The sequence below is a fragment of the Lithobates pipiens genome, unplaced genomic scaffold (genome assembly GCF_037356315.1).
Source record: "Lithobates pipiens isolate NorthernLeopardFrog02 unplaced genomic scaffold, aLitPip1_a1.2 Scaffold_3, whole genome shotgun sequence".
Taxonomy (NCBI): Eukaryota; Metazoa; Chordata; class Amphibia; order Anura; family Ranidae; genus Lithobates; species Lithobates pipiens.
In genome coordinates this window covers 274,084,977-274,108,097 of record NW_027507790.1, presented here as the reverse complement: position 1 = coordinate 274,108,097, position 23,121 = coordinate 274,084,977, and the positions used below count along the sequence as shown (strand labels likewise).

Sequence of the window (23,121 nt, the reverse complement as noted above, 5' to 3'; positions counted from 1 at the left end):
GCTGTGTTCAGACTGCTGCGATGTGTGAACGCTGCAAATCTACTGTGGTTTCACGCATCACATGCGGAGTTCGCACTGCCCTATGTGACTTGCTGGGAGTATCAGTGTAAAGTTTTATTGACACCTCCAAATTAGTTCTCATTTCACAGTGCAATCTTTAAACTCGGACAGGAATCGGACCACATGGTGTGAACACCCATGTGATCCGATTTGGCTGTGGACTAAAAAAAGGGCCATGTACAAGTATATCCTATAAACTGAGCGTGACAATTCAGTTTATCATGAACAATACAAAAAAAAAAAAAAAATAATTAAAATCTAATCCAACACCAGCTAAATTTACACCATACACAAATTCATACTATTTACGCCCACACATACGAACAACCATATGCGCCATATTTTAATAAACTACCTACACGAACAATTACGATCTAATCCGCCAGATCTACTGCGCCTACACGAACGATTAATATAAAGCCGCCTGTTTTCACACACTATCTATACGCACGATTATGATAAAATCCGCCAGTTTTACATACACTATCTACACGAACGCTTACGATCAAAACCGCCAGTTTGCATACACTATCTACACGAACGATTACGATCAAATCAAACGATTATGTCCGACAGTCACGAGAAACACGGAGTTTACTCACTTTTTTTCAGGACCTTTTTGATGCGGTCATATTGGTCCGGCTCCCTGGACTTGATGTCCGACCATCTTTTCCGCAGCTGGTCCTTTCCTCTCCGTACCCCGAATTTTGACTCCAAGACTGTGACCACCTCGTCCAAGATGGCGCTTTTTCTTATGTTTGGTTTTGGGTAAGGGCCATGTTCCCCATCATAATCCTCCCTTTGAAGGATAGCCACCATCTCCACCATCTCTTCGAACGCCATATTGGTGGCCTTATATCTCCTCCTTGCTTGGGGCCCACGGCTTTCCTCCGCGCTGCTCACGCTGCTAATTGAGCTTGCATCCGCCATTTTCCACTCTCATACACCCACAGCGGAAGGAGGGTAAAAGGGGCGGGGAAACACGGTCGCAAGGAACGGCAGGGGCGGGCGACGCAGGCGGAGCCTGAGCGCATGCGCCGTGTATAAAGCGGTACCACGAGGCCGTACGCTTGTCCGAACGGGAGCAGCGAGTGCTACACGCGACGGTAAGATAGTTATCATTTTATTTTCGGTTAATTTAAAGCCTGCGTTAGGGATATGCATATTTAATTTTATTTTTATTGATGTTTGATTGATTTCTATGTGGGTTGGTGGTTGAGTGGGCTTGGTGTTTTGTGTGGTAGTGTGGGGGTGGGTGTTTAGGGGGTGGGGCTAGTGTGTGTGTGTGTGTGTGTGTGTGTGTGTGTGTGTGTGTGGTGTGTGGTGTGTGGTGTGTGTGGTGTGTGTGTGTGTGTGTGTGGGAGTGTGTGTGGGGTGTGTGTGGGAGTGTGTGTGGGTGTGTGTGTGGGGGGGGTGTGTGGGGGGGGTGTGTGTGTGTGTGTGTGGGAGTGTTTGTGTGTGTGTGGGGGGGGGTGTTTGTGTGGGGGGGGGGCAGTAGTGTGTGTAGAGTGTGTGTGTGTGTGTGTGTGTGGGAGTGTTTGTGTGTGTGTGGGGGGGTGTTTGTGTGGGGGGGGGCAGTAGTGTGTGTAGAGTGTGTGTGTGTGTGTGTGTGGGAGTGTTTGTGTGTGTGTGGGGGTGTGTGTGTGTGTGGGAGTGTTTGTGAGTGTGTGGGGGTGTGTGTGGGAGTGTTTGTGTGTGTGTGGGGGGGTGTTTGTGTGGGGGGGGGCAGTAGTGTGTGTAGAGTGTGTGTGTGTGTGTGTGTGTGTGTGGGAGTGTTTGTGTGTGTGTGGGGGTGTGTGTGTGTGTGGGAGTGTTTGTGTGTGTGTGGGGGTGTGTGTGTGTGTGTGTGTGTGTGTGTGTGTGTGGGGGGGGGGGGGGGGGTAGCGTGTGTAGTAGTGTGTGTCTCGCCTACATTGTCACAATATAGTGTGCATTTGGTCTGACTTTTTTTTTTTTTTTTTTTCAGAAAATGCAAAAGTATAGTGCAGACCCCTTTAAAGAGGAGGCCTTCCTCTCCACCTTTATAGATCTAGTTGAGTCCCACAGCAATCTGTGGGATACAAAACACCCCCAATACCCAAGCCGTGCTGCCCGGAAGAAGACACTGGAGACAGTTTTGGCGTTTGTGAAAACCCGACTCCCCCAGGCAGACACTACCTTTGTGAGCAACAAAATTCAGAACCTGCGTAACATGTATAGGCGGGAGCAACGAAAGATCCTAGAGTCCCAAACATCAGGAGCAGCAGCAGGTCAGGTCTATGTACCTAGGCTGTGGTATTATGACAGGCTGCGTTTTCTGGATGACACGTCAGAAGCCAGGCCGTCACTTTCGACTCTTCCGTCTACCCGTCCCTCCACCCTTCCCTCCGCCTCAGGTGAGCCATCCCTGGAAGATCCAGACCCTTCCTTGCTGGACGAGGTTGATGCGCCCAGCTGGAGCCAGGTATATTTTAGTTTCTAACGTTTGGATTGCTCAAATATTAATGATGTCAAGTTCAATGTTTGAATTGCTTCCAAATCTAGGATTTCATCACAAATTAAATTAGATAGAAGGATACAGTAGTTTACACAAATGTGGCTCAAATCTTAATGAACTGATGGAAAAATGATGGTGTCAAAATGATAGCCTTTTGTATTTCAAGACAAATGTATTTGCAAGTGAGAACTGTAAAATTGTTAGTGATTGATGATTTCTAAATATAGACATATTTTAGTTATTGATTGCTTTGTTTTTTTACACAGGATGAGCTCACCCAGGAGGAGGCCGGGACCAGTGGTATGGAGGAGGAGGCCGGGACCAGCCACACACAAGAGCTAGCTGGGCCCAGCAGGAGTAGGACTGAGAGCCAGGTCCCTCCCCTCCGCCTAGCCAGCAAAAGGCCCAGGAGGATGGGCCGTACAGAGGAGGAGTCCTTGGTGCTGATACGGCAAGCCACCCAGATTTTGACCAAACCCCCCAATCCGCAGGAGGCCTATGCCACTTATCTGGCTAGCAAGCTCCAGGAAATGGACAAACCCCAAAGAGACATGTGTGAGGCAATCTTCTTTGATGCCATACAACTGGGTCTGAAGGGTGAGCTCACACCCACCACGAAGCTCTACAAAACAGACCCTACTGCTCCTCATCCTCCTCCTCCTCCTCCTCCTCCTCCTCCTCCTACCACAACTCCACCACCAGAGGCACAGCCTCCAGCAAAGCGTGGAGGGAAGGCTAGACGGAAGAGTCGCAAGTGACTGCCTGGCTTCAGTCTGCTCTGAAAGAAGACGCAGGCTGTTGTAGTACCACAGTCTGGGGACATAGATCTCATCTGCTGCTGTTCCTGGTCTTTGGGATTCTAGGACCTGGTTGTGCTCCCTATGTACATGCTACGCAGGTTCGGAATTTTGGTGTCCACTCACTTGATGTGTGCCTGGGGGACAAAAGGCTTCACAAACGTCAAAATTGTCTCCAGTGTTGCCTCCCTCTTGATTCATTTTGGTTATGAGGAAAAATAAAAATTTTTGATTTAAAAAAAAAATTGTATGTTTTCTTTTATTTTTTTTTAATCAATATTTTTGTATAATTTTGGGTTACAAAAAACAAAGTTTATTTGTGAGTAGGCAGATACATGTCAAAAAACTCTGGGGGTTATTTACAAAACACATGTTCATGTAAATATGCTAACTTCAAGTGCAATTTTTAAAGCACTGCAAGTGCACTTGGAAGTGCATTCGCTGTAAATTTGAGGCTTAACATTTGAAATGAGGGGAAGCTCTGCTGATTTTGAACATGCAATCATGTGTAGGCTAAAATGATGGTTTGGGTATCTATCTATCTATCTATCTATCTATCTATCTATCTATCTATCTATCTATCTATCTATCTATCTATCTATCTATCTATCTCTACTTGCATAGTCCTGCTTGTCCCAAAAAAATGAAAGTCCATCTTGTTTCAAACCCCCCACCCAAAAAAAAAAAAAAAAAAAAAAAAAAAAAAACAATAGTAGTTCCAAAAATATATAGTAATAGATTATTTTTTTTTCTGAAATAAATAAATAAATATATATATAAAAATAAAAAAATATATAATATATATATATTATATATATATATATATATATATATATATATATATATATATATATATATATATATATATATATATATATATATATATATATATATATATATATATAATATATATATATTTTTTTTTCTTTTTATATAAATTGGGAATATATTTTTGATATAATTGGAAGATTAATCATAGGATGAGGATGAATAAAAACATGTAGTATAACTCTGTGTGAATATAAGCAGCAAAGCTACTTCACTTTTCTTGCATTACAAAGAAGAAAAGAACGGGCTATATTAAAAAAAAACACAAAATTAGCAGCATGACGAATATGCTAGCTTCAATACGAACACTAGTTTTACAAGACCGAGCGCTTCCGCCCTGTAAATTCTTTCTGAGTATGCGCGGAACTTAGTTTGTCGAACAAGCCTACACACGGGCGGACTGTCCGCTGAAACAAGGTTTCAGCGGACAGTTTTACGGAATTTCCGAAAAACCTTGTCCGTCCAACTGTCCGCTGAAACTGTCCGCTGAAAGCCCACACACGAGCGGACTGTCCGCCCAAACACTGTTCAGCGGACAAGGTTGGGCGAACAGTCCGCCCGTGTGTACGCGGCCTTAGTCCTCCTGTTTTCTCTATTGACCACTTCAATACCGGGCACTTTTCCTCCTTCCTGCCCAGGACAATTTTCAGCTTTCAGTGATGTCGCATTCTGAATGACAATTGCGCGGTCATACAACACTGCACCCAAACTACATTTTTTTATTTTTTATTCCCACAAATAGAGCTTTCTTTTGGTAGTATTTGATCACCTCTGGGTTTTCTTAGTTTTTTTGCTAAGCAATCTAAAAAAGACCAAATTGTTTGAATAAAAAAAGGTTTTCTTAGTTTTGGTTATAAAAATGTTTTTTATGCTTTACTGACGGGCACTGATGATGCAGCACTGATGGGCACCAATGGGCGGCACTGATAGGTGGCACTGATGGGCACTGGTAGGTGGCTGTGATATGCACTGACAGGCGGCACTGATTGGCACTGATAGGCAGTACTGATTGGCACTGACAGATGGCACTGATGGGCAGCACTGATGAAGAGGTACTGATGAGGTACTGACAGGTGCTACTGCTGGGCACTGATTAACACTGTGGCGGGCACTGATTGGCACTGTAGTGGGCACTGATTGGCACTGATATGGGCCCTGTTTGGCACTTTGATTGGCACTGACATCCGTTTCTGGTGGGGCACTGTCTGGCAGCTGATGGGCACTGACTGTCAGCTGTGGGGCACATCTGATGGCGGCTGTGTTGATAATAAATGTGCTGATTATCAGCACAGGGAGGGCTGCTGATTGGCTCTCCCTGTCAGAACAAACCGAAGAATGCCATTTACTGACACTTCCTGGTTCACGTGATCATCAGCTGTGATTGGTCACTGCTGATCACGTTATAAGGAGCCTCCATCAGAGGCTTTATACCATGATCAGAGATGCGGTGTGTCAGACTGACATGCCACACTCCCAGATACTCGCCGGCATGTTATCCTGCTGAACTTCATATGACGCCTAGGCAGGGTGACAGAACCACCGCCCAGGCAGAAAGTGGTTAAATATATCATTGAAATAATTGTGGTATACTTGTTTAAAATGAAAAAATAAATAAATAAATAAACAGGGTAAGGCTGACAACATTCAGTTACAAAAATATATATTTTTTTAAAATATATTTTTATTCAATAAATGCTGTACATAACAATATTTTCAAAAGACAATGACTTTTTACAAACTCCCCTTGTCAAGGTACATTGTCTTGCATATCAATATGTTCGAGTGTAAAACATCAGCACATTCTGATTTGGTATTAAACAATACTGAACAGCAGAACTGGAAACAGATACTCTGTGAGAATAAGCTGGTATTATTAATTGACTAACAACCGCCCCTCAATAGGGTATATATAAGTATCATGAGACTGGTAAACTGTGTTGTGAATCGGACCAGGATCATATCTAGTCCGATCTCAGGTAGAGGAAAGGTAGTCCATATCCCACTCTCACCCCTACAGGGCTCACACTGTGAGAGTAGAGGGAATATTGGAGCCTAGCTATGAGCATAAAAGAGCCCTGTCATTAACACATGTCCCAATGGAACCTAAGTGTCCGTGTGGTAAGTCTCCTGCTATATATTACTTTCATCAAATTACTATTAGTATTCCAAAGTATTGATAGAAGGGTGGGGGGAGAGGGGGGAAGATATGGGGTAAGGCAGGGGGAAGGATGGGTGCGGTATTCTGAGTAGGGAGTCTATTTACTTGTGGGAAGCGTATATTACTATATGATTAGTGAACTGGTTTCTCAGGTCAGGCTATAACTCGTCCAGCAATATCTTACATTCTGTGGATGCTCGAAAATGTAGCCAACATGCCCAGACTGTGGTAAACTTGGGTGATGTGTCATTGAGTTGGTGAATAAGTTCCTCCATCTCCATTGTCCGTCCCACTCGTCGAATCCAATCTCCTACGGTGGGGGGAGTGGTTGATTTCCAGCGAATGGGAAGGCACATTTTTGCTGCATTCACAAGGTGTAAGACTACAGATTTCCTATATTGCTTCTGTGGTATGGAGGCGTGATGGAGTAAATATTGTGCAGGTGTAAATTCCAGAGTGTAGGTTGTTATTTTAGAAATTAGTTGGTGTATGGCTGTCCAGTACGGTTGGATAACGGGGCAGTCCCACCAGACATGTAACATTGTCCCCTCCATTTCCTTGCATCTCCAGCATGTGGATGGTGTGTTAGGGTAGAATTTGTGTAATATGTCTGGCGTTCTGTACCATCTGGAGTAAAGTTTATAACCATTCTCTTGGACTGACACATTCCTGGAGCCTTTATGTATATGTAGCAGAATGTTTTCCCAGTTTTCCTGTGTTAGCTCTAAATTTAACTCCTCTACCCATCTATTATTGGCAGGATCATTTAAACTGTTTGCCTTAGGAGAGAGGAGTAAGTAAAGTTCAGAGATTAGATGCTTCTGTGGTTCTTGTCTGGTGCATAGTTCCTCAAAAGATGTCAGTTCTCTACTCCATTGTGACATGAGAGGTGTACTGGACAGGAAGTGCCTTATCTGAAGATAGTTAAAGAAGGGAATGTGTCTATCAGGGAATTTTTCTTGAAGGGAATAGAAGGAGATTAATTCTCCCAAATCAAAGAAGGATCTTGCTCTCATGATGTCGTGTTGTAACTGGTCTGCTGGCTGCTGTGTTGGGATGCCTGGAGGAAAATCTGGGTTGTGCTCCAGTGAGGAAAGTGGGCCAGGTGTAGAGGAGAGTTTGAATTTCTGACACACCGTTTTCCATGTGTGTAAGGTCGAACCTATCAATGAATGAGATGTAAGTGTGCGTGAGATAGAGTGGGGGTTCAGCCATGGGAGAAGTTGGATCGGGACGTGGGTGAATGCTTCTTCTATGTCTACCCATGCTTTAGCATGCCGGTGAATAGGGATGAGCTTCGTGTTCGAGTCGAACGTACGTTCGACTCGAACATTGGCTGTTCATCCGTTCGGCGAAATCCGAACTCTTGCTCCGTTCGCGTCAAAATTCGTGTGGCGCGCACGGCCCACAATGCACTGCGATGACGCAGTGCATTGCTGGCTCATGATTGGCCAAGCATGCACTGTGACCCCGCATGCTTGGCCAATCGCAGCGCCAGCAGCGAGGAGAGCCATGATTGGCCACAGGCAGGATGCCTGTGGCCAATCATAGCTCAGACTGTGTAGTGCACGCCCCACACTATATAAGGCCGCCTTTGAGGCGGCCTCGTGTAGTGTGTTGGCATCTGAAGCAGTGGGTGTTCTGTGTACCTTCAACACAGTTACACACCGATCGTTTTTGGCTGATTTCCTATCTTGCTCTTGTGTAGTGGTTATTGTCTGTGCCCTGACCGCAGTATACACCACTATATTCACCTCACCTATATAGCTAGTGATCTATCTTTAATAATAGAGCTTGCAGTCAGTAGTGTTAGGAGATAGTGCGTGCTGTTTGCGTGCTCTGTACCCAGTACATACCGCTATAATCCACCTACATAGCTGTTCTCTATTTGAGCCCAATTGCCATCTGCAGGAGTTATTGGAAGTTGTGTGTGCCTGGGGCACACCACAGTATACATCTGTATATACCCCTTTATCTCTGCTGTTTTCTGGTTATTGTCTGCGTGCCCTGACCGCAGTATACACCGTGATATTCACCTCACCTATATAGCTAGTGATCCATCTTTAATAATAGAGCTTGCAGTCAGTAGTGTTAGGAGATAGTGCGTGCTGTTTGCGTGCTCTGTACCCAGTACATACCGCTATAATCCACCTACATAGCTGTTCTCTATTTGAGCCCAATTGCCATCTGCAGGAGTTATTGGAAGTTGTGTGTGCCTCCGGCACAGCACAGTATACATCTGTATATACCCCTTTATCTCTGCTGTTCTATAAAAAAGGCATCTGCAGGAGTTTTTTGGTTCTGGGTGATGCCAGCAGCCCAATTTTTCTGCCCCTGTTTAACAGGGGCGTTTAATTACAATTTTTGATGCAATGCTTTGCAGCAGGGCTAATTCCTGCAATAAAACTAGAGTATATGGCAGAGGTTGCATTGTGGTGGCACCAGCACCAGTGCCTAAGGCCCAATTTTTCTGCCCCTGTTTAACAGGGGCGTTTAAGTACAATTTTTGATGCAATGCTTTGCAGCAGGGCTAATTCCTGCAATAAAACTAGAGTATATGGCAGAGGTTGCATTGTGGTGGCACCAGCACCAGTGCCTACGGCCCAATTTTTCTGCCCCTGTTTAACAGGGGCGTTTAAGTACAATTTTTGATGCAATGCTTTGCAGCAGGGCTAATTCCAGCAAAAAAAACTAGAGTATATGGAAGAGGTTGCAGTGTGGTGGCACCAGCAGCAGTGCCTAAGGCCAAATTTTTCTGCCCCTGTTTAACAGGGACATGTAATTACAATTCTTGATATAATATTTCACAGGAGGGCCCCTTCCTGTGCCCACCCAGAGTAACGGTGAGGACTTGTAGTGTTGTGGCACCAGCACCACAACCACCAAAGGTCAATTTTTCTACCACTGTTCAACAATGGTATGTAATTACAATTCTTGATATAATCGTTCACAGCAGGGCGCTCCAGCGCCCACCAAGAGTCACTTTGAGGGCTTACAATGTTGTGGCAAAACCAACACCTTGTTCCGCCATTTCTGCAGAGCATATAGGGCAGGCCCCTACTTTCAAACATCCAACTTACAAACATCAGACAGCAGCAAGTGAGATGAAAAAAGATGGACGACAAAACAAATTATACAGGGGTGATAACCCTTCCCTATGTTTTCCAAAAAGCTTAAAAACTGTTTTTTTGACTGGAGCTACACTTTAAAAATGTACCAGTTGAAAATTACAAACAGATTCAACTTAACACAACAAACCTACACAGTCCCTGTCTTGTTTGCACCCCCTGTATACTGCTGTTCTGAGTATATAGGGCCTGGGGGCCACACGCATTTCCTTTTTTTAATATGGGTACAGGGTTCCCCTTAATATGCGTACAAGACCCAAATAGGCTGGTAATGGGCAGGGAGGGCTACCCATGCCATTTTTCTGAATGATTTTCAACCATATTGCAGGAACCAGATATAACATTAAAACCGCAAGCAGTTTTAAATGGTGTTATTTCCGTTTAATGTTATTTTGTGCAGGGACTGTTCTAAACACGGGAAACAAGTGGCACTTCACAGGCATACTACAGACACCCCCCAGGCACCATATTTAAAGGAATATTTCACTTTTTTTTTCACTTTAATCGTCATTAAAATCAGTGCTCCCGCCAAAACGGCCGTGTTTAAAACTTTTTTTTGCATTGACCCATGTCCCCTGAGGCAGGAGTCAGGTCCCCAAACCCTTTTTAGGACAGTATCTTGCATATTAGCCGTTAAAATTAGCACTTTCCATTTCGAACGTTCGAGTCCCATAGACTTCAATGGGGTTCTAACGTTCGTAACGAACGCGGGGTCCGTTCGAAAGTTCTGGTGCGAACCGAACCGGGGGGTGTTCGGCTCATCCCTACCGGTGAACATGCCAGTCCACAATTCTGGTCAACTGGCATGCCCAATTGTATTTTTGCATGTCCGGGACTCCCAGTCCACCTTGCAGTTTGGGCAAAGTCAGTTTTCCCCATCTTATGCGTGGATGCTTGTTAGCCCACACAAATTGGGAGCTTAGGGCTTTGTATGTGGCAAAAAAGGTGGAAGGGAGTTTAATTGGAATTGTCTGCATGAGATACAAGATCCTGGGGAGAACATTCATCTTCAGGATCGAGGATCTCCCAAACCACGAGATTGTGTGTTTATTCCAATTTTGTAGGTCTTGTCTGATAGTATTTAATAGGGGTAAAAAGTTTCGAGGGTAAAGGTCCGACAGTTTTGTTGGGAGCTGAATCCCTCAATATGTTATGGCATGTCTTTCCCAGCCGAACGGGAAGTTCAATTTACATTGTGTTAGTATGTTCTCAGGAAGAGTAATATTAAGGGCCTTCGATTTACTATAATTAATCTGTAAGTTAGCTATTGATTCAAAAAGGGCAAGATCGTGGAGTAGATTCGGTATCGTGATGATCAGTTCCGTGAGGAACAAGAGTACATCGTCAGCGTTTGCCGCTACTTTGTACACTTTGTCTTTTATCCGGATCCCTTTAATGTCTTCATTCATTCGGAGTTTATGTAACATGGGTTCTAACGTAAGAATGAAAATGAGGGGGGACAGGGGGCATCCCTGTTTTGTCCCATTGGACAGGGAGAAGGCATCCGACAGGTGACCGTTTGCCCTAATTCTGGCTGTGGGGGATGAGTATAATGCAGTGATGAATTTCAGTGTGCGTTCTCGGAAACCCATTTTACGGAGCGTTGCCAGCGTGTAATCCCACGCCACCCTGTCGAATGCCTTCTCCGTGTCCAATGAGAGGGAAAAACCTGGTTTACGGGATGTGGATAGCCACTGGTGTATACTGATTGCCTTTAAAGTATTATCACGGGCCTCTCGGCCCGGGACAAAGCCTACCTGATCCAGGGATATCAGTAATGGGAGTAAGGGGAGTATGCTAAAATTTTGGCGTATATCTTCATGTCAACGTTGATAAGTGAGATGAGTCTATAATTGGTTACCAGCGATTCATCCTTCCCTGGTTTGGGGATCATGGTGATATGTGCCTCAAAAAGGTCCGCATGCATTACAGGGAAGTTGGGGAGATTATTGAAAGTTTCTGTAAGGTGTGTGAGCAAGGTTTCTGAAAATGTTTTATAATATAGGGTTGAGAGGCCATCAGGGCCTGGGCTCTTGCCCGGTTTTAACTGCTTAAGGGCCTCCTGTATCTCTTCCCCAGTGATAGGTTTATCTATGTCAGCCGCCATGTCTGCCGAGATAGGTCCCGGGCAGTGGTCTGTCAAGAAGTCCGAAATCATCCTGCCTCTGTCCTGTTGAGATCCTGTCTGGTGGGTGGATGGAAGATTATAGAGCTTAGAATAATATTGTTTAAACTGCTCCACAATACCAGATGGGGTTTCTATTTTGTTACCTGTGGGGTCAGTGATATGATGTATCGTCGCCATTGCTCTCTTTTTTTGAATCGCCCTAGCCAACAATTTGCCAGCCTTATTGCCAAATTCATAGTAATTTCTTTGCATAAGTACATATTTTCGTCTGATCGGTTTCCCTAATTCTTCAAGGAGTTCTTCTCTGGCTTTCTGGAGTTCGACTAGGGTGTTTTCCGCCAGTGTTTGTTTATGCTTTTGTTCTAAGAATTGAATGCATTTAGACAATGTGTCGATGCCTATAAGCCTAGCTTTCCTTTTCTGCGCCGCTAATGACATGAGTTGCCCCCGAATCACACATTTGTGTGCCGCCCATGGAGTGGTAGGGTGTATTTCGGCTGCCGCATTGTCTTTGAAATACTGCGAAAGGCACGTCTTGAGTTTGTGAACAATGTCCAGATCGTTTAGTAGGGAGTTGTCCAAGCGCCAGGTGTATGGTTTCGTAGGTCATGTGGGAAAGGAGATGGTGGCCGATATTGGGTGGTGGTCTGAAATTACCATAGGGTCTATGTCAGCTGCGATCAAGGAGTCTAAATTTGCCTGTGACAGGAAGAAATAGTCAATCCTCGTATATTTGTTGTGCGGGGGGGAGTAATAAGTAAAGTCCTTATCCGTCGGATGTAGCGTCCGCCAGGTGTCATGAAGGGTCAGTGTAGAGAGTTGAGTTTTAATAGCACGAAGAGCTCTATAGGTTATCGATGAGGAACCTGAGGATGAGTCTAGCGCAGGAGACAGGGCCAAGTTAAAGTCCCCCCCAACCACTAACATGCCTTTAAAAAAGGAGGTAAGTTGTTGCATAGTGTTTCTGAAGAAGGGAACCTGATGTTTGTTCGGTGCATATAGGTTTGCTAGCGTGATGTATCGGTCAAACAGTTTTCCTCCTTTCAGGAATATGTATCGGGCCTTTTTGTCAATGAGTGTGTCCTCTATTTGGATAGGGCAGTTCTTGGAAATGAGAATCGACACTCCCTTGGATTTCGTGGATGGGTTGGTGGCATGAAACGCTGTGGTATATTGGGAAGAGCGGAATGTGGGGATTTTATCTGTTTTAAAGTGTGTCTCTTGTAGAAAGACAATATCAGCTTTAGCCTTTCTAAGGAGGAGCAGAAGTTGGGACCTTTTTTCTGGGGTATTTAGTCCTCTGGTGTTGAGTGAGTATAGCCTGACCTAAGGGGGTGAAGTATGGGCGCGACGAGGGTGCATTGTGCAATACCGTTGCCCTATCCCACAGAGCTAAATCATTTTATCCAGGGGAGGGGATTGATTGAGAGGGGATACAAAGGTGAGGGTAGTATGGGTAGTAGGTGAACTTCCCGGTGGCAACCTTAAGGACAGAAGACCAGCTCCTTCCCTATAGGACCGGTGCCTTGAAAATTACGGTGCCAAGACAGAAGGAGCCCTATTATCAGCAAGGCCCCTCCGTCTAAGTCACCGTGTTGGGGTTGGACTGGAGCACTCGAGAAAACTAAGATCAGTTATCTAAGTGGATCGCCAACGTCCAGCCCCTCTGTTGGCTTGTATCTATATAACAGGTAAAGGAAGCATGGTAACTGTATTATTGTCATTGGGTATCCACTCGGATGTGTTGTTAGTAACCTTATGCCTCCTATTATCTCATAACTGCATATTCGCACATATATACCACTGTTAGCTAATCCTGATAGTGGCTGCTTGGGATTGCGAGAAATAAGTGAAGTAAAGAAGCAAAGTTTGTCCGTAGACGTTCAATGACAATGGCTAACAATGTCCAACCTTTATACCGTGGGTATAACAGTCTATCAACATTGGAAAAATATATAACAATAAACAGTAAACCGATAAGCAACTGAAATCGTATCTCAGGGAGTCAACCTCTCCCCATAATACGAGTATCTTAGATAGGTGTCCCCCTCACTGAATTCCTGCCATTTGCGAGAGTCACCCCTAAGCGGGAATACCACTTATGATGCCTAAGCATCTTGTTCATACATTGCCCATTCATTCATACATGCAGGAATCTCCCGTGCTCTAAGTGAGGTTCAATGAGCGCGTGGTTTTGCCATCCATGTTCCGCGCTATCCACCTCCTCATAAAATGTGGCCGTGGTATTCATGCCAGGACCTTGGCAAAATACTGGGCTTGCTTCAAGCTTAGGGATTCCTCCAGCTACGAGTGTAGGGTGGTGAACTACTCTCGCTGCAATTTATCAAGGGCCCAAAGAACCCTCTGGTTGTTCCTGTCAATTATTAACAATAGATAAAAGGTACACAATAAGTACAAAATAATTAGCCCTTTCCTGTGATTGATAGTGCGAGCCAGAGGGGGTATGCCAGGACTAAGGAACCCAATGAGATCGGTAGTGTTGGATCGTGTCGTTACAGGGGCAGGGGGGAGGGGATATGAGGATCCCTGTCCTAAGTCACATCCCGGCCAATCTCTCGCGATTGGCTGTGGGGTTATCATAAATGTCAAAGCAAGGGGTCTCTTGCATACAGTGGGGCTTGGAACTATGCTTTAATTGGAATCTGGCATACCCCCTCCAGCTTCTCCCAAGATCCCCCCCCCCCCCCCCAGATCAGCACATTTACTAGGGTGCCGTGCATCGTTACAGCATAAAAAAAAAAAATTGTAAAGGTATAGCTACAGTGAAATCACCAGCACAGATAAGTACACATAGTCCTTGTTGCTGAAGAAAAAATAGCATTGCAGCATATGGGTATGCTTTCACCAGTGTCACTAGCTCCTGCAATAACAGTGGTACATTTATGTCTGAAGTTATCCTTGTAAGCTAGGCCTAAGCACACGGCTAACTGGGCCACAATTTACCATACCTTAAAAATTGTAGGGGACATGAGAAGAGTGTATAACGTATGGATTGAAAGCAGATGAGGAAGGGGACAGTGTCAAAGGGAGGGGGCAGAAAGGCGGAATCACTTATCTGCGTGTTTCCTTCACAGTCCCGGTGATTGTCCGTGGTACACGTCTTGGTCCCGTCTAGCTCGGCGGGAACGTGGCGAGGCGGAAGGGCTATGTCCATTGCGGGAACCCAGCCGTGGGTGGTGAGCTCTGTTTCTGGAGACGGATTGGTGTCTGCGATATCTGCTGGGTTGGGCTTCCATCGGTTCCTCGCGTCCCCTCTCTCTGCTGGGTGGACGTCTGGGGTGGAATGCTGCATACCAGCTGGGTACTTCAACCTGCTGAATGTCCAAAGTGGCACAAAAAGAAGGCAATTCCTCAGGGACACGTAAGACCGCAGTACGTCCGTGGTGTGAGGCAGCAAGACCAAAGGGGAATTTCCACTTGTATTGTATACCTTTGGCACGCAGGGTGTCAAGTAGCGGTCTCAGATCTCTGCGATGCTGGAGCGTGATGCCGGAGAGATCTTGATAGATATGGATAGTAGCACTGCCATGTGAGAGCTGAATCCTATTACGTGCCTTGCGTAGTATGTCCTCCTTTAGCCTGTAATCTACCAAACAACAGACTACATCACATGGGGGGGTACAAAAATATTTTTTATTACACTTCAAAGTGCATGTAAACCTAAAATCTTTTTTTTTTTTTCAGTATGTTGGGCATCATGTCTAATTTTAATCTTTTTTTTTTAAGTAATACATTTTTTGGGAATCCTTTGCAGTTTCTTACCCAGAGATCACACCAGTAGCAGCACTTCCTATAGAAGGCTGACAACTCTAATCAACTTCCTCAATATTATCATCAGCATTGTAAGTCTGCCATGAGTTCTCCTCCAGTGTGAGGCGGTGGCTTAGTGTTGTCAGCCTGAAATAAGAAGAGTTGTTCCTGGCAGGATCTCCAGACTGTACACTGAGAAGCATGCTGGAAACTCTACTGAGAAATATATTTGGGGTTTGCATAAAGTGCAATGGAACAATAGATAAGGAGATAAAGTAATGTTTTGCAACACACTAATATTGCATCTCCAATGTTATTTTACACACGGAGACTTTTTTTTTTTTCACTTCTTTTAGATGCTGGAATCTAAGTGTGTGGACTCTTGTTTGCCCGGAAACAGAAAAAAGCCAGGATCTTCAATACACTCTTGCTGCTTTGACTGCGCCCCATGTTCAGAAGGGCACATATCCAATATGACTGGTATACCTTATTTATATACAGTTTTATTTATTAATGGTTTTTACCTTTACACTAAAATTCACAGATGTGTAAAAGCAGAGTATATCATGCTCTAGTGGTGCAGGGAAGAACATATGCAATGGTGTAATACTACTTCTGGTCTACAAGTTTTGGACTATTGAGGGAAATCCTTATGTATACAGAGATATAATTCATACTAACTACTGACAGTTTACTGGGCTTGTGTGTTAAGATCCTGATTTAGAATTTTCAGTAAAGTCCATACACTACATGTAAGATATTTTTTAAAGTTGAAATGTAGCTTCCCTCCCCTCCCAACAAAGTTCCCCTCTGGATTTTTTTTTAATACTCTATATTTGATTTGCTTTCTGCAGTCCTCAGGCCGGTCTGGCATTTTCACCTCTTCTTTTTTATCAAAAGTTGTTCGTGATTCTTCCACAGGGACCAAAGTGTTCTCATAACACAGCTTTGGACAGTGATTGGATGTGGGGCCAAAGAGAGAATTCAGAGTCTGAGATTACACCCAGCACCCTGGCATGCAGGGATGGTTTGATGGTTGCGCTATCGATCTTGACAGAGAAGTCAGGGGAAGGGGCACACGGGAGGAATATTATTATATTATACTATATTATATTATATTATATTTACTTTATTAATATCAAGATAATCTACTTATTTACAGGTGTGGTGACCAACCCAAAGATATCTACCTGAATTAAAAAAGGGGAGAAATATGCAGTTAACATTTATGGGACATATGCAGAGTCTCCACTTGTTGGTGGACAACAGGGTAGCACAGGAAAATATATTCAGACTAGTAAACAAAGAGAAAAAAAAGAAAATATTTGGGACTTTAAATGAGGTAATAGGGGCCGTTCAAATCCCCTCCTCCATCCCGGTTTAATATTTAATAAGGAAGGAGCGGCAGGCGGGACTTTGTATGAGGCACACGGGAGCAGAAGCACAAAATTTGATAAAAAAACATATTTTAATAAATACAAGTACCGTATTTGCCGGCGTATAAGGCGACTGGGCGTATAAGACGACCCCCTATTTTTCAAGTGAAAACATAGGTTTTGGGCAATACTCGCGGTATAAGACTACCCCCCTTCTGAGGCAACACCATTTAAAAAAAACATTAGAACCATTAAAAAACACAAAGCAAGAATGCAAACTACTCATCCGCCATGCTGTGTTATGTCATAAAGTAAATCAAACAATAACACAAACAGATCTATTGAATGCCACAACTCTGGAAAAGTAGAATTTTTCACTAACCAAACCTATACCACTTTTGGGTTACATTCTATGGGAATTGTCCACCAAAATGCATTTAATAACCCCCCCCGTCATATGTTCCAGATTTGCCTGTCCCTCTTGGGTGCCTGGGACCTCAAAGGCAAACAGCAGGATGTATAGTAGTAGGAGATCAGTGAATGGATTTACCCAGGGAAGTATGGTGAGCGGTGTATTATTTTAATGAATACAACGCCTGCTTGGATTGGCAGAGGCTGTAGCATCATCAGCCCTTGCCTCTCTCTCTCTCTCTCTCTCAAAGCCAATCCGAGCAGGCTACTCTATGTAGCCTGCTCGGATTGGCCGAGGTTGTTACTCCAATCCAAGCAGGCTCTGTATTCATTAATAGAATACATCGCTCGCCGGGATTGGCTCAACGGCGTATACTGTTGTAGCTGAAGCCACATACAGTATTAGCAGACATTTGGGGGCTGACCTCCATCGGGCAGCATTGTATACCTGTATACCCAGCGTATAAGACGACCCCCGATTTTTGGGCATTTTTTTTAAGTGTAAAAGGTAGTCTTATACGCCAGAAAATACAGTAGTCATATATTTACATATTAATACACGTAGCCATATATTAGTATTTTCTATTACATCAGATTATACATTCCAATAAGGACTTAGTAGTAAACACATGAAGGGTCAAACACTAAATAAGCACAAATCATATGTAAATACATGACACATTGAAGCGTCATTTAGGAGAAAATTTTTTATAAAGAAACAAAGGTCGAGAAGGAATGGTCATGCTTTGTTGAAGATTGTATACACAAAACGGCAGTTGAAAGCTCTACGCGTTTCGTGACCTTATAGCCACTCGTCAGGAGCAACACCGTAATGGTAACCTATGGGTAGAATAAATGACCGTATTTAAATCAATAAAAAAAAAAAAAAGTGGACAATTGCACAAACATGGAGGAAACCCCCACACATGTACATTTGACCCACAAACTTATATGTATATCTGCACAGAGGCGGTAACAGACACCGAAAGTTGGGCCCGCCCAAATTTGCCATGGTCCGAGACTGAGGGAGCACACCCGGACGACACTCAGAATGCACAAGAAACACCCCCGGCAGGTAGAAGTGTATGATATGACACGAATAAAGTGTTGAGTAGTGAGGTGGCCCTACTGAAGGGAATGTAAAAATTATACAATTGATATGGTAAGTATTAAAAATATGTGAAAAAATTAATGAGGGTGTAAAAACAAAGACAAAGAATGAAAAAATTAAATGAAGTGAAAAAGGGAAGAAATTAAATTAAGGAGAGGTATTAAAATATGTTTTTTTATCAAATGTTGTGCTTCTGCTCCCGTGTGCCTCATACAAAGTCCCACCTGCCGCTCCTTCCTTTTAAATATTCAGACTAGTGTTTCTCAACATTTTTCCAGACGCAGCCCTCTTTAACCACATGCCGACCAACGCACAACGATATATGACGGCACAATGGCACGGCTGGGCAAATGGGCGTACAGGTACGCCGACTTTAAGAAGTGGCATTGTGGGCGTGTGCACGCCACGTACTCCGTGACCCGATGTCTGACGGGTGCCCGCGATCATGTCACGGAGCGGAAGAACGAGAAGATATTATGCCTTGTTTATATGACAGAGATCACTGCTCCCTGTCATTGGGAGCAGTGATCGCTGTCATGTGAGTGGTAGCCCACCCCCCCCCACAGTTAGAATCATTCCCTAGGACACATTTAACCCCTTGATCACCAAGGATTATCTGTATAATGGAGGCAGTCTTAGGGCACGAGGAGTGAAGTGATTGCAAATGGTGATTAGGGCGTTTGGGGGAGTGCGTATCTTTATGAATGTCTATGGAATTTAATCTGGCAGACCGTGAGAAGTGCAAAATAATCCATTAAACCTTGTACGGGAGGTGAGCAAGGATTAAAGTCTAAAACCAACATGAAAACTCATTATTAACTTTTATAGACATCTTTGTGGCACCCTTGGCAACTGGAGGCCACAGAATGCATCACATACAAGTCAAATTCATATGCAATCTCTCCGAGAATAGTCACCCTAGGCAATATCTATTACCACCTGGGTTGTTACTGTGAAAGGGTTGCGTGATATACTATAACTTAACAAACACAGTTGAGGGTATTGGCGGCAAGCATTAACAATTCTAGGAATAGATAGGGGTGCAGGTGCATGGCAGAATGGTATCAAAAGGGTTGCAATGCTGTACCGTTATACAGGCTAAAGCCTGTTATTAAAAAGGATAGAGATGACTAGGCAATGGCCGTCTAGGCGCTCAGAGGCTGACTTATGGTGGAAGCATCGCGCTTACATGAGTGGAGTATTGCAGAAGGAGCCTAGAGGGAAAATCTTCATAGCGATGCCATTTGTCTGCAGTCCCCTTATCCTATGGAACTATACACAACCTGTCTTATACCTACTAAACGCAGCCAAGAGACCGATAATGGCAAAGACATAGAAAGTTTATGTTGCGATACCGTCTCACAGAGGTAAAAAGAGAGGTGATTGACTTAAGATGCGGTTGACTGCATTATCGTAGAAAAAAGCTAAAAAGCAAAAGAAAAAAATAAAAGGAAAAAACGGGGGAAAAAAAAAAACGCTTTCATGATTGAGGTGTCTGGCCGGACTTGACACTTCTGGAAGCAGTTCTCCCTCGAATTGGATCTGTCATTGTGGTCCTTCAGGGTAGATTTGAAGAACATGGAGTGCTAGGGAGCCCTAAGATAGCTTTCCAAACAATTTAGGAGACGCCCCGCAGACGGCGTAGGAAACTCTAAAGCAGGCATGACCGGAGACAAGATAATAGTCCAAGTGACTAAACTTAGCGTAAAACAGGGTACTTGCTGAGTAAGGCTATTAAGGAAGTCCTACAAATGCGATTGTGAGAAATAAATGTTCTCCATTGTCAGGTTAGTTTCTTTCTATTTATCCCTGCGGGCTCGCCGTGGCCACGGTGCTGCTGTCGGGCTATGCATAATGGTTTGTGAACCACGATGCGGACACGATCTGGTAGAAGATGGAGAACGTTGACGCCTGAAATGAGTGGTTTGTACATCCATTTGGTCCTCATTGCTTGGAGATCGCCTCAAGGTTTTTTGAATTCTGCATACCAATTAGGTACTGCTGTAAATGGTATGTCGAGTGTGCGGCAAAAAGCATCCAGCTCTTCTGGTGATCTGTGTAAAGCCGTTCTGCCCTGATGTGATGCCGACAGGACGAAAGGGAATTTCCACCAATATGAAATTCCCTTCGCTTGCAGGACTTCAAGTAGGGGGTGCAAGTCCTTCCTGTGTCGTAAAGTAATGGCTGAAAGGTCTTGATAGATAGAGATCTTATTTCCTTCATAGATTATTTGACCCTTAATCCTTGCCTGTCTCAATATGTCCTCTTTAAGTTTATAGTCGTTTATGAAACAGATAATATCCCGCGGGGGATCGGAATCTCTACCTCGCGGCTTCAACGCTCTGTGAATGCACTCCATTGCTATGGGGATCGTGCCTTTCTGTCTAATAGCTGATTGAAGATGGCGGATACTGTGTCACTAAGCTGCGGGTTATCGACACTTTCCGGGAGTCCTCTTACCCTCAGATTATGTCTCCGGCCTCGGTTGTCGAGGTCTTCCACGTGTCGCTGAATTTCTCTTAGCTGTAGGCTCTGAGTCTCTGCTGAGCTTGTCAGTTTTCTGATGGAGGCTTGTTGCTGGGCAGATTTCTGTTCCACGTCTGTCACTCTTCCCGCTATGGCCTGCAGTTCCTGCCTCAGATCCGAGATGGCGGCGGAGAGTGTGTCCTTTATGTCGGAGGCCACTGCTCTGAGATCTTGTAAGGTAGGTTGCTGCAACGGCTGTTACGTTGGCTGCTGTGAAGTGTTTGGGCTTGGGGCCATCTTTGGGCGCTGTGATATTGTCGGCGCCAGGACGATCTTGTTTCCGTGCTGTGAGGAGACTGGAGCAGAGGTCGCCATGTTAGATCTGTGTGTCCGGAATATCTCCGGTATCCGCTGGTTAGATTGGCTTCGGTTTCCCCTGGGAGATCTCGAACGTGATGTCGATGAGGTCCTGGAGGCAGTCCCCATACTCTGGATCACTGGAAGCTCAAATGGGGTCCCTGCTGAGCTAAAGAAAGGCTGTGTTCCGACGGAGCAAGTGAATTAAGTAGCCATCTTCCCTCTTGGCCGGCCACGCCCCCCCCCTATCTGCTCCTTTTATTTCCCGAGTATTTTATGGTCAACTTCCATCTCTAACCATAGGCTCATCTCTTTTAACACCATAGTTAATCAGTTCTCGCTTTTTAGTCACCAGCGGACAAATGAGTAAGGATATTCTGTCTCCATTTAATCCTCTTTGGCTGTGTTAATGTCTCTTACCATAGGATTCATGTATGCAAGAAACAGTACTCCCATAGTGCTTATATCATTTAAAACCAATACATTAAAATGTCAACAAATCACTACTCCCATATTCAGGGTGCTTGTAGTGCACCACTCTGACCTTGCGTGATAAATCAATGCAGTATGTTGTGACACCAGCTTCCCGTCTTCAATTCCATCCACTGGGGGCACTCACAGTACCGTCCTCCTTGCACCTCCCCTATTCGTTATGCCACAGGGTCATGTGCATTCCTCAGGGGGATTACACCCCAAAATACATTTTGCTGTTTCTCCTGAGTATGGGGATACCACATGTGAGACTTTTTGGGAGCCTAGACGGTTGCCAAAAATCATTGACCGCCTTCAGGCTTTCAAAGGATGCAAATTGCTCATTTAATTTCCTCACTACTTATCACAGTTTCGGAGGCCCTGAAATGTCAAGATTACACAACCCCCTCCTCCCCCCACAGTGACCCCTTTTTGGAAAGAAGACACTCCAAGCTATTTGCTGAGAGGCATGTTGAGCCCATGGAATATTTTATTTTTTGCCAAAATTACAAAAAAGTTTATGTTCTTACCCCAAATTGTCACCTAAATTATATACCACTCACACATGCCATGGGTATATGTGGAATTACATCCCAAAATACATTCTGTTGCTTCGTCTGAGTACGGGGATACCATATTCACTTCCTCACAACTTTGGAACTTTACCTATCACAACTTTGGAAGCCCTGAAATGCCAATATAGCACACCCCTTCCCCCCAAAGGAGCCCATTTCTGAAAGTAGACAACCCTAAGATATTGATAAGAGGCATGGTAAGTATTTTGCAGATCTAAATTTTCAAGGTTTTGAAAATTAAAAAAAGAAAAGAAAAAATAAATTGTCATTTTCTTTTTTCATTTTCCAAAAAATTGTGGCAACAAATGGGATCTGCAAAATACTCACCATGCCTCTTAGCTAATACCTTGGGGTGTCTACTTTCCAAAAATAGGTCACTTGAGTGGTGTTTTTTACTATCCTGGCATTTCAGGGCCCCCGAAACTGTGATAGGTAGTCAGGAAGTGTAATGAGGGAATATGCCCTTTAAAAGCCTGAGCATGCTTATTGGATTTTGGACTCCTGTACATGGACAGGCTGCCAAAAAGTATCTCACATGTGGTATCCCCAATGTGTTTTGTGGTGCAGTTTCACTTATACACATGGCATATGTAAGAAATATCTTATTAAATTGACAACTTTGATAAAATAAATATTCTGAAAACTTGTGGCAAAATCTTCCATGCACTCAACATGCCTCTCAGCAAATGGCATGGGGTCTACTTTCCAAAAAGGTGTCATTTGGGGGGGGGGGGGGGTATTTTGTACTATTCTTGCATTTCAGGGCTTCTGAAACTGTGATAGGTAGTCAGGAAGTGTAATGAGGAAATAACGACCTTTAAAACCTGAGGGTGCTTATTGAGTTTTTGGGTCTGGCATATGCTCAGGAGAAGTAGCAGAATGTGTTTTGTGGTGTAATTCCACATATACACATGGCATGTGTGTGTATGAAATATCTTATTAAATAAAACATTTTAATTTTCCAAAAACCTATGGAAAAAAATCTTATATGCACTTGTTAAGGAAATT

General features: G+C 44.1%; 1 protein-coding gene across 1 annotated transcript in view; it reads left to right on the top strand.

The window, feature by feature from the left end:
• The window catches only part of LOC143941159 (vomeronasal type-2 receptor 26-like), a 142,636-nt gene that overhangs the window by 100,654 nt on the left and 18,861 nt on the right, over nucleotides 1-23,121 (top strand). The window contains exon 5 of the mRNA XM_077463185.1: nucleotides 15,703-15,826. Coding sequence (XP_077319311.1) covers nucleotides 15,703-15,826 — 124 coding nt within the window. The remainder of the gene's footprint in view (nucleotides 1-15,702; nucleotides 15,827-23,121) is intronic.